This window comes from Juglans regia, chromosome 10 (genome assembly GCF_001411555.2).
Source record: "Juglans regia cultivar Chandler chromosome 10, Walnut 2.0, whole genome shotgun sequence".
Classification (NCBI taxonomy): domain Eukaryota; kingdom Viridiplantae; phylum Streptophyta; class Magnoliopsida; order Fagales; family Juglandaceae; genus Juglans; species Juglans regia.
In genome coordinates, this window is record NC_049910.1 from 13,867,676 (window position 1) to 13,879,892 (window position 12,217).

The 12,217-nt window shown below is 39.4% G+C and overlaps 1 protein-coding gene across 1 annotated transcript; it reads left to right on the plus strand.

Annotated features, from left to right (window-relative positions):
• Positions 1-1,613: 1,613 nt before the first annotated feature.
• Positions 1,614-10,484, plus strand: LOC109000270 (G-type lectin S-receptor-like serine/threonine-protein kinase At4g03230). The gene is made up of 8 exons (XM_035695145.1): positions 1,614-2,967; positions 3,270-3,794; positions 3,978-4,121; positions 4,234-4,442; positions 4,521-4,731; positions 4,859-5,095; positions 9,939-10,090; positions 10,179-10,484. The coding sequence occupies exons 1-8, from the start codon at positions 1,629-1,631 to the stop codon at positions 10,482-10,484; spliced, it is 3,123 nt and encodes a 1,040-aa protein (XP_035551038.1). The 5' UTR covers positions 1,614-1,628.
• Positions 10,485-12,217: the final 1,733 nt, after the last annotated feature.

Here is a 12,217-nt window from a genome sequence, read left to right on the forward strand (position 1 = left end):
CATTTTTGGTTGTCAACGAAGGGACACGTGCATGGAGTTGGGTAGTGGGCAGGCGATGGTGGTCAGACATGGTGGAATGGTTGCGCGCGGTAGCTAAACTTCACGTATGAGAGGGATGTTCTCACAATAACGACCTATTGCTGTGGCTAAGGTCGTGAAGGAGATCGTGGCGTATGGTGAGGCTTTGGGTCTCAAGTGATGGTCATTTACGATGGAGGGATGGGCTACGTTGCAACGGTGGTTGTGTTGAACGTGTGGCTAAGACAAGGGTTGGTTTACAGTGCTTGGTGCGAGTTCGTGGGGCAGATCACGATGGCTAGGTTTGTTGGTATTGTGTCTCAAGCACTGGCCACTGGGTGTTTGGTTTCGGCGTGAGAGGGTGGAGTTCGATGATCCCTCGTAACCGAGGTTACTACCGATAATTGGATAAGTTAAGGTGGGGCTTGGGAACAAGATTCATAGAGAAGAAGAGAGAGAGTTTGGCTGGAAGTAATGATTTCTGGAGGGTTGTTGGGCAAAGAAGAAATAGAGAGGTAGAGGAAAAACAAGAAGTGAAACTGATAGAGGGAGAGGAAGAAACCGAGATGTGGAGAGGGAGCTAACTAAGAGAAAATCTGAGTGGGGCACGGAGAGCAGTTGTGGGGAATGAGAGAATTTGAGAGGGAGTTTGCGAGACATGAGGGAAAGTAGAAATGGGGAGGAAAGGAAGCCGGAAGGGAGAAACTGACCTCTAGGAAACGACGTCGTTTCCTTCCCCAGCAGGTTGGACTTCACATGGCCCAGGTGTTACAGGGGCAATCCTCCAATACAACTCAGTAGCTGATATTCACGAACAGTTCCAGTTTGGCGCAACTTGCTCAACGTGCCAAAATGATCTTTGAACATGGTTGGTCCATATCGTATTCGAAGTCCCCGCTTTACTACCTCCGATGAATTAATCTCTTCAGTATCTTTGAATAATTGATACCACATCTGCACCTCTCCCTTCAGGTGGTATGCTGCCAATGGTAATTTCTCCACTTGATAAATCCAACTGGTCAGATCATCCAAACCGTTGTATCTCGGAAAGTCCAACTTGGCCAATTTTGGAACTGTCGAGCTATTTCCTCCTCCATGATTCTGTCCATGTCTATTTCTTGATCTTGAGCCTTCCACATCTCCCGAACTCTTATTGGCCAGGGAATCTAACTTCGTGCTAGTTTCCTCAAATTTTTTTCATAAGTCGTTCCATAATACTCCCAAAGTTAGCCATATGTTGTTCTAAACACTCAATTCTGTAATCCACCATGACCTGCTCTGATATCATTTGTTATGAACCCACTAGATAGAACTCACTCTTGAAAACCGTCTTACAAAGAAAGGGTGTCTAGAGGCTTATAAATCACCAATCAATCACATACTTAGTCGATGTGAGATCGTAACAACCACCATGCTCCACAGCCGACGTCCACGGCAGTCCTGGCACTCACATTGGCTGGCTGTACGCTAGGTCTTTCCTAACTCAGGACGAACACTATCAAGCCACACCATTACATCCTTTTGACAACAAGAAAAGTCCAGCCATCAAAACCTCAAATAAAAAGAACTGATATGCAGTCATGATCTAATGTACACCTGCTTTCTTAGTAATGGCAAGCCATAGAAGAAAACCGAACAAACGATGGTCTGCAAGTCGCTTAATGCTTTCTTCTATCTTTTTCTTTTTGTGTTCCTCAACTGTATATTGCTATGCTGGAGATACTCTTAAGCATGGCCAGTTTATTGTTTTGAACAAAACTCTTGTCTCCGCTGGGGAAAAGTTTGAACTGAGATTCTTTACCACTACCAGCATTAACGCCACAGGCCCCCAAAGTTTCGTTGGAATATTCTATCATCAATTGGATAGAGATTCAGTTGTATGGGTTGCCAACCGGGACAACCCATTGCCTGGGAATTTCACTGGTGTTTTTGGAATTGCAGAAGATGGAAACCTCAAGGTATTGGACACCGCCGGGAATGAATATTGGTCTACAGGTCTTGAGAATTCCTCCTCTACAAATCGAACTGTGAAGCTCATGGATTCTGGAAACCTAGTATTAAGCGATGATGATAGCATGGAGACGAGTCCATGGGAGAGCTTCAAAAATCCAACCGATACTTTTCTTCCAGGTATGACGATGGGTGACAAACTGACATTAACTTCATGGAAAGGCAAAGATGACCCTGGAAGTGGGCGATGCACGTTTAAGTTAGATCAAGAAACAGAGAGCCAATATGTTGTCATAAAAAAACAATCCGTGTACTGGAAAAGTGGGATGGCAAGAGGTAAGTTCCCGAGCTCGGATGACATAATTCTTCCTGCCATAGCCGACCTGTTATCCAATTTCAGCAAGAGCGGCATACCTGACTATCTGAAAAACCCAACAAAACAGCTGCCGACTAATCGAAGTTTAGATCTCACAAGGCTGGTAATGAATAACAATGGGCAGTTACAGTATCTGACCTGGAATGAGTCGAAACGCAATTGGTCTTTAATATGGTCGAAACCGGAAGACGAATGTGGCATTTATAACTATTGTGGGAAATTCGGAAGCTGCAACATTAATAATTGGCCTTTATTATGCAAATGTTTGCCGGGGTTCAAGCCTATTAACCCTTTTGATTATTGGGAGTCGACAGATTTTTCTGTTGGCTGCATCAGAAATTCGGCATCAACTAATCTCAGTATATTCTTGAGCTTAAAGAACATGAAAGTGAGCGACCCCGACCCAAATTTAGGTTCCAATGTAGCAAATGAAACAGAATGTGAAACGAAATGTCTTGAAAATAGCCAGTGCGTCGCTTCTTTATATCAGGAAGCTGAAAACGGCACGCGAAGAGGTGAACGTGACAACAACTGCTGGATTTGGAAAGATCTTATAGAGAATCTTCAAGAGTATCCGAACCAGGATCGTAACCTCTCTGTTCGCGTAGCAAAAGCTGACATAGGTAATCCTTTTAAAAATGTCAAAATATTATGGAGTTGATTCAATAGCTGAATTGTACCATTAGGGATTGATTTGGCCAATGTATTATTGCTACTTTTCAAAACGAAGAGAATATAGATAAGGAAAAGGAAGTGAGAAACAATCAACTCCCACCTTCAAAATCTTTAATTTTGTTAGGCAGTCTGAAAACTCTGCATTGCAGATCTGTAACCTGTTTTACTGCTAAATAGGTTCCTAAAACTACAAGGGGCAAAGCTCGATTTTTAGTGTATATTTTCTATTTTTAACTTTATACTCTTGCAGAATCAACTGCAAGGAGTTGTGAGCGTTGTGGCACATATACGATCCCCTATCCCTTGAGCACGGGACAAGATTGTGGTGACCCCATGTACTTCTTTTTCGACTGCAACACCTCGTCAGGCCAGGTTAGCTTCAAGGCACTCGATGGCTCCCAATATCGTGTTGTTGGCATCGATCCAAGTACACGAAAATTTGTCATCCAAGTAGAATATCCTAATGCTACAAATTCAACCATAAAACCGTGGTTCAATGTGTCATTGCCATTTATTTCGAACGACAAGTTGATTACTGGGGTAGACAACAACACTGATCAATTCGAAGGCAGATTGGAGGCTTCTAGATCACAAAGGAAAAATAAAGTAGGCGTACAGATTTGTCGGAAGCCACCAAAGGAGCCAACCTGTACTTCATCCACGGACTGCAGGGATTGGCCAAATTCAACTTGCAATCCAACAAGAGAAGGAAAGCTGAGGTGCCTTTGCCATCCAAACTTCCGGTGGGATGGCTCAAATCTGAATTGTACCAAAGGTTAGGATGGCTATGTCAGATGCCTCTGCAGATTAGACCTGTGTGATGTTATTGCTAAAGAGGAGTCTGCAGATTAGTCTGTTTTTTCCATTTGATCTTGAACATCGTCACAAACCTATTCAAGAAGAGCCATTTCAATATTTTAAATATCTAAGTGAGACATATCCTCTTTCTTTCTTGTAGAAGGTGATTTTCCTAATTCTTCAGAACAGCCTTCAACGAGAAAGATTCCATTGCTTCTGATTGTTGTGTTACCTCTTGCATGTGTGACTGCTCTCGCTTGCATCATTATTTTTATGTATATAAGAAAGATGGCCAAGAGGCAAGGTAACTCCACAATCTTTAGTTTTATACCCCATTTGATTCAGAATGAAACCACTTAGTAGTTGAATCCTGTAATTAACATGTAAATACTAAACATTTTGTCTACGGCATTCAGAAGTGATAAGGGAGAAAAGAAAACAAGCACTTCACGCTTTGGACAGTGAAAAACATGTCAAAGACTTGATAGACTCGGTTGGGTCCATAGAAGAAGATGGGCAAGGCATAGAAGTACCCTTTTTTGATTTGGAATGCATACTAGCCGCTACAAATAACTTCTCAGACGCAAACAGGCTCGGGCAGGGGGGCTACGGACCTGTTTACCTGGTAATTTAGAAGCATCATTTAGTATGTTCATTGAAATAGTTTCTGTTAGCAGTGATATTGTGGGTAATTTTGTCACAGGGTATATTTCCAGGATGTCATGAAATTGCCGTAAAGAGGCTCTTAAGTGTATCACGACAAGGCTTACAGGAATTTAAAAATGAGGTGGTCTTGATTTCAAAACTCCAACATAGGAATCTTGTTAGACTTCAAGGATATTGCATAAATGTAGATGAAAAGATTTTACTCTATGAGTACATGCCAAACAAAAGCTTAGACTCATTTATATTTGGTTAGTTTCTAAACCAAATCCCTAATTTCTTACAGTGCTTGATAAAACTGTATCTTATTTGAGTAAAAGCTTAATCTGTTTCTGTTCTAAAATTGTGCTCTTCAATAAAAAATGGAAACCTTGCAAGATAAAAATCTAAGCATGCTTTTGGACTGGAAGATTCGCTTCAACATTATCTTGGGAATAACTCGAGGACTTCTTTATCTTCACCAAGACTCTAGATTGAGGATCATCCATAGAGATCTGAAAACCAGCAATATTCTTCTTGATGAGGAGATGAACCCCAAAATATCTGACTTTGGTTTGGCAAGGATGGTTGGAGGAAAAGAAACTGGGGATAACACAACCCGAGTAGCCGGAACTTTGTAAGTTCATGGTAGACAATATAATTCTGAAAGCTGATTTTTGTATACTAGAATACCACAATTCTCAATCTCCAAACTCCACTGAACAAAACTCATGCATATGCCGACTTTGTTGACTGAAAATTTTCCTAATGCAGGGGCTATATGATATGAACCCGCGGGAATGAAATCCCTTGAACCCACAATCAATTTGAAAACTCCCCAAAAAAGTCAAAATCAAGTCAATGGATGGAGAACCTAGACCCGATGAGAACTCGTTTCAAGAACCTAGATTATATTAAAATCTAGACCCGTTGAAGAACCCGTCTCAAGAACCCAGATTACAAAGATGGAACGCCACAAAGGTTGTGATTTACTTTTGATAAGTTCAAAAGTTCAATTAGAACAAGAGGAGTAAAACTCAACTCACAATGAATAAATTCATCAAATTTCATAAACTTCATAATCTGATTAGAATGAGGCTACATAGAGTATTTAAAGCAAAACCTAATTAAAACCCTAGATAAAATAAAACCCCATCTTCCAAAAATACCCCTGAGTGAACAGTGCCGCGGCTACAGTATGGTGCTACAGTAACTCGGCTACAGTAACCCTAACCCTAGTTCAATAAAATAATAACTTTCCCAACATGCCCTTACATAGGCATAAACCCAATTATTCTAAGCAAATAAAATAGGTCCTTGAAATTAATTAAATAAGTTGAAAGCCTTCAAGTGCCCAAAGCCTATAAGTCATGTTGTTGCCCTTTCTATAGCTTATGAAATTAATCAAAGCATAATCTTCATCGTTTAAGCCCTTGAACTTGTATTTGGCTCATCTGGAACTTGTAACATATCTTTAAGACTGGGCCCACCTTGGTTCCCATCATTCCCCCTCTCCTCAAAAGGATTCGACCTCGAATCTCTACCTGGATCAAAAGGAAAAATGTTAGTAACATTATCATTAATTTCATATGCATTATCATTAATTTTTTCAAGAATTTGAGAAAATCCATTGAAGCTACTCCTGTTGGCAACAGATAAAGATATTAAATCTAAAGGAGTAAATGGATTAAGTCTATAAACAATTTCAAAAGGAGAATATAAAGTGGTAGTATGCATGGTCCTGTTATATGCAAACTCTATAAATCCATCCATAACCACAAAAATAGAATTTCTACTCCTTTCTTTCCTAGGCAGCCCCAAAACAAAGTCCATAGATATGTCTACACATGACTCACTAGGAATAGGTAAGGGCGTATGCAACCCATGTGGCAAAAGTATAAATTTGGCCTTTCTGCATGTAATGCACCTGCCACAAATACAATTGACATCTCTCTTCATCTTAGACCAACATAAATGTTCATACAAAATGTCTAATATTTTCTTGACACCAAAATGACTACTCCAAATATATGCAAACTCAATGAAGGGCAAATGATAGTCCCACAAACGTTCATGCAACACATCAATGAATGGCAATTGATACTTCCACAAACGTTCATGCAACACGTCATTGAAAGGCAAATGATATTCCCACAAACGTTCATGCAACACAACAAAAGTCTTCCTTACACCATGGTTACCCAACAAACCACCATGTCCATCGCACACAATCAACTTACATATAAAACTAGTAGGTACATAAAATCTATTCTTTATAAACAAGTACCAATCTAGTTTATAGAACTTACCAAATGATGTTTTCTCATATGTTCTATACACACTAGCAAAGTCATCATCATTAGCATGCAATTCCTTATCATATTCAAGTCTCAACAATTTTGCATCGAAAATGAAGATAAGGACATACCTTCTTGCTAAAGCATTAACCACAAAATTTTTCATACTTTGTGTGTAATTTAATACACGAGGAAAAGTCTCAATACAATCCCCCCGCTTAGCACGCATTCTAGTCAACAACTTACCTTGTCCCTTTAAGTGTGTCAAGGACTCATGTTCTTCCAAGAAAGGTCGGTTAGGAATTGTCGCACCTGGCACAAAATCAATGTAGTGCTCTATCTCCCTAATAGGTGGCAATCCACTAAATACACCACTATGAAACACGACCTCATATCCCTGCAACAAATAAACAACAACACTTGGCAAAGAGTCGTTAAATTCGTTAGCATAAAAACTCACTTTTCTCTTTGTTTTTCTCTTACTTTCTTCACACTCTCTTTCCTTTCCACTCTCTTTTTTTTTTTCACTCTCCTTTTCCCCTTCACACACTTTTTTCTTTTCACTCTCTTTTTTTCTGTCACTCTCTTTTTCTTCATCTTTTTTTGTACTCTCGACCTTACAATTATTTTTCAACTCATTCTCTCTTTTGCTTGAGGTCTTAGTCTCACCCTCTTCTTTTTTCTCTCTCATTTTTCTCTCCTTCTCCATTTCGGTCTCACTATTTCTTTTCTTCTCAATCTCATCTTCACTCTTGCTTTTCAGCTCAATCTCACTTTCACTTTCACTCTCACCTTCACTCTTGGTTTTTAGCTCATTCTCACTTTCACTCTTGCTTGTTTGCTCAATCTCCTTTTCACTTTTTCTTTTTTGATCACTCTCATTTTCACTCTTTCTGTTTTGAGCAACCTCACTTTTATGCTTCAATTGATCCCCATGGACCTGTGTTGGAGTTAAAGGAGCAAGTTTGATTGTTTTTCCATCTTTTTCAAAACTGTACATGTTCCTTAACCCATCATGGATCACCTTCCTATCATACTGCCATGACTTCCCCAACAAAATATGACTAGCATGCATAGGCACTACATCACAAAGCACCATATCCTGGTATTTCCCAATTGAAAAGGAAACTAGCACTTGCTTAGTTACCCTAACCTCCCCACAATCACTCAACCAGTGCAACATGTATGGTCTAGGGTGTTTCAAGGTACGTAAATTCAATTTCTCAACTAATGTAGTGCTAGCCAAATTAATACAACTCCTCAAATCAATGATCATACTACATACCTTGTTGTTGATGTGGCATCTAGTATGAAAAATATTCTCACTCTGCTGCTCTATATCATCCATCTTGATTTTTGTATTGAGTGCATGCCTGGTAACAAGAGAATCACCATACTCTTCATTCTCATACCCATTTTCTACACTAAACTCGGGACGCCTCCTATCTCTCCTGCCATGAAGATTTCTAATTACCACATCTTGATGATCCATCCTATCTCTCACTTCACCCAACACCAAGTTCAACTTCTCAAACTGTTGTTGCATGACTTGCAACACAAAAGATGTGTTATCTACCATCTTCTTTGGTGATGAGTCACTCCTATGAGATATCATAATGTACTGCACAAAAAGAATGTTAGTGGAAAACCTCACACACTCCCTTACGTGTTTACACTCAGATAATGACACTCCACTCGTGTGTAACTCTGAATTGGCTTTTTACTCGATAATAATCTCACACTCTCTTGCCTTTTACCTCAAGAGTTTTCCCACTCAAGTTCTTTAAGAACTAGTTGAACTAAATCAAGACAACACAACCTTGTATTATTGCAACCAGTAATATAGATCAAAGAAACAAGGAATGAATAAAATGACACGAGACTCTAGGAATTTATACGAGGGAAAGAGTAATCTATACCAGAAAGATGTAATCAGCTCCTATGATGATAAAAGCTTAATCAACAAAAATTTCTTTCTCTTTGTTGAAACTATGTAGCAACTTTGAATATGCTACCTTCTCTTTTCTTCTTCTTCTTCCTCTTATTCTTCTACTTTTTTTTTTTTTTGAATTTTCTTTTCTTTTCCCTTCTTTTCTTTTCTTTTCTTTTCCTTTCTTTTCTTTTCTTTTCTTTTCACCAATTCAATCACAAATAGCAATATTCAATTGTGAAAATCAAGCAATTGAATTCAAGCACGACAATGAAGTAGAAGAGAATCAATGGAACGACACTCCAAGCAACAGATAAACTTAGAGATGCAGGAAACCCTAGAATTTTGAAACCCTAGGTGATGAAAATTTCAGCCAAATCCAAAATCCTAAGAATTTTGGAAGCCTACTTTTTGTTTCTATTTTTTTTTTTTTTGGCAATCCTAGCACAATGAAGCCCTAGAATTAAATTAAAGGATGCTATAATTAAAAGATAGAATCAGACCTGATTGGAAACCTTGCTCTGAATACCAAATGATATGAACCCGCGGGAATGGAATCCCTTGAACCCACAATCAATTTGAAAACTCCCAAGAAAGCCAAAATCAAGTCAATGGATGGAGAATCTAGACCCGATGAGAACTCGTTTCAAGAACCTAGATTATATTAAAATCTAGACCCGTTGAAGAACCCGTCTCAAGAACCCAGATTACAAAGGAGGAACGCCACAAAGGTTGTGATTTACCTTTGATAAGTTCAAAAGTTCAATTAAGAACAAGAGGAGTAAAACTCAACTCACAATGAATAAATTCATCAAATTTCATAAACTTCATAATACTAATTAGAATGAGGCTACATAGAGTATTTAAAGCAAAACCTAATTAAAACCCTAGATAAAATAAAACCCCATCTTCCAAAAATACCCCTGAGTGAACAGTGCCGCGGCTACAGTATGGTGCTACAGTAACTCGGCTACAGTAACCCTAACCCTAGTTCAATAAAATAATAACTTTCCCAACATGCCCTTACATAGACATAAACCCAATTATTCTAAGCAAATAAAATAGGTCCTTGAAATTAATTAAATAAGTTGAAAGCCTTCAAGTGCCCAAAGCCTATAAGTCATGTTGTTGCCCTTTCTATACCTTATGAAATTAATCAAAGCATAATCTTCATCGTTTAAGCCCTTGAACTTGTATTTGGCTCATCTGGAACTTGTAACATATCTTTAAGACTGGGCCCACCTTGGTTCCCATCACTATATGTCTCCAGAGTACGCATTAAATGGAATTTTCTCAGTCAAATCCGATGTTTATAGTTTTGGAATAGTTATCCTTGAGATAATATGTGGAAAAAAGAATACAGGATTTTATCAATCAGAAGAAGCCATGAGCCTTGTAGCTTATGTAAGCAATTTATAGCTTTTCATAATCATCAGCTCTGTTTTTTGTCATCTTATACTTCATACCAATATCTACTTAAAAAATGTATCAGGCATGGAGATTGTGGGAAGAAAACAGGGTGTTGGACTCAATGGACCAATCCTTGCGGGAGAGTTGGAATGTTGATCAGTTCTTGAAGTGCGTTAATGTTGCATTCTTATGCTTACAAGAAGACCCAAGTGACCGCCCCACCATCTCAAATATCATTACCATGCTTGACAGTGAGACTGCGACAGTTCCAATTCCTAGACAACCAGCTTTCATTCTTAGAAAAGGCCTGCCTAGCACAGCAAGTTCTTCGAGTCGACCGGAGACACATACAGAATTGACCATTAGTTCAGGAGAAACATCAATATGAATGATGTGGTGATTGTGTTGTGCTTATTGAGATAAATTTGTTTGACAGTATAGTTCGAAGAATTGTGTAGTACTCTGCTGTCTGATGTTTCTATGCAACTTAGGGTATGCTTGGCAAGTGGGATGAGGCACAAAATTCTCGTTTCGTCTCATCTCATCTCATCATTACAACTTTTTCAAATTCTCTAATTTTAGCTGTATTCTTTTTGGAAATTTAGAACTGTCAAGCTTGGAGCAGCTAGGTTTGTAAGAGTTTTATTAATACTCAATATCCCATACACCCATATCCTAATGGGTTTAGACGAATTCCAATATTATCACTTCTTCTTCTTTTTTCCCCCATAACACCTCCAATCTCAACAATATAAAACCAACGAAAACCAAGTAAAACCAAAAAACGTCCCAGCCTATACACGAATATAAGGCTGACCCAACTCTCCAACTGTAAAAGTCCCTTCAGCTCCTTAGAAAGCAATTCAAAAACCTCATACCGTCGACTACCCCCTGCCTCACCACACCTTGCCAAAATATCTGCAATCACATTTCCTTCTCTAAATTGATGAGAGATAGAGAAAGAGATGCCATTAGCCTCAGCCACAAATTCCTCCCAAAAATCCCACAAATACCAAAGTGTACAACGTTTGGCTCGTACCCACTCGACCAAGATTTTTGAATCACATTCAATCTCAACTTGTGTCAAACCCAACTCTATGCACAATTTTACTCCTTCCGTCAATGCCCTCAACTCGGCTTCAGAATTAGTGCCATGACCGAACCACTTTGAATACGCAGCTATAAACTTGCCCTCACAATCACATATTACTCCCCCTCCACCTATCCTCCCCGAATTCCCTCTACAGCTTCCGTCTGTATTCAACTTCACTTTCTAGCTGCAGGCCTCCTCCATTTTACCAACTGACAATTACGAGCAGCAACCAAAGTACAACCAACATCCAGCGCTTCAAACATTTCCAAATCCACACTAGATACTGGTTCACCTGTCTTCATTCCATCCGAAATACTTCCAAGCCAAGTCTTTACCGCAAGCCAAACGCATTCCACACTTTACTGTGTACCCTCCATTCTAGCCTTGCATCTACGAACCCAAAGCCTCCATGTGATCACGCAAGGAATGATACCAAGAAGAATGCCCCGTGCAGAATATTTTTTTGCAAAAGGCCACCATTGAGAAACACTCGACCACCATGAATGCGACAACATCTGAATCCCCAATGCAGCCTCTGCACGAGCCCACAACTGAACTGCAAACTCGCTGGAGCTCAAAACATGATCCCGCGTTTCTCTTTGCCCTGATGCACATCAATTACACTTTGAAGCCAGCGGGATACCAACCCGACAAATATTTTCATCAACCGGCAAACAATTAAATCGAGCCTTCCAAACACACACAGACACTTTCGTTGGAAGCAATCCATGCCAAATCCATGCCATTTCAGGAGCCTTAGGCGCTTTGACTCTAATATGTTCCCAAGCAGACGTTGAGGAAAACGTTCCATCCTTACTCGGCATCCATACCAACACATCTTTGCCACATCTACCAGCAGTTGTAGCCAATATCTCTTCTGTTTTGGCAGTGCCCACTAACTCAACTAACCTGTCTCGGTCCCAGCAGTTATCACGCAACACCACGTATTTTTTGTTAGTGTATTTTTTAATTAGAGGATTATTTGTTATTAATTTAAAATTTGATTATCTTGTTTTAAATTTTCAGAT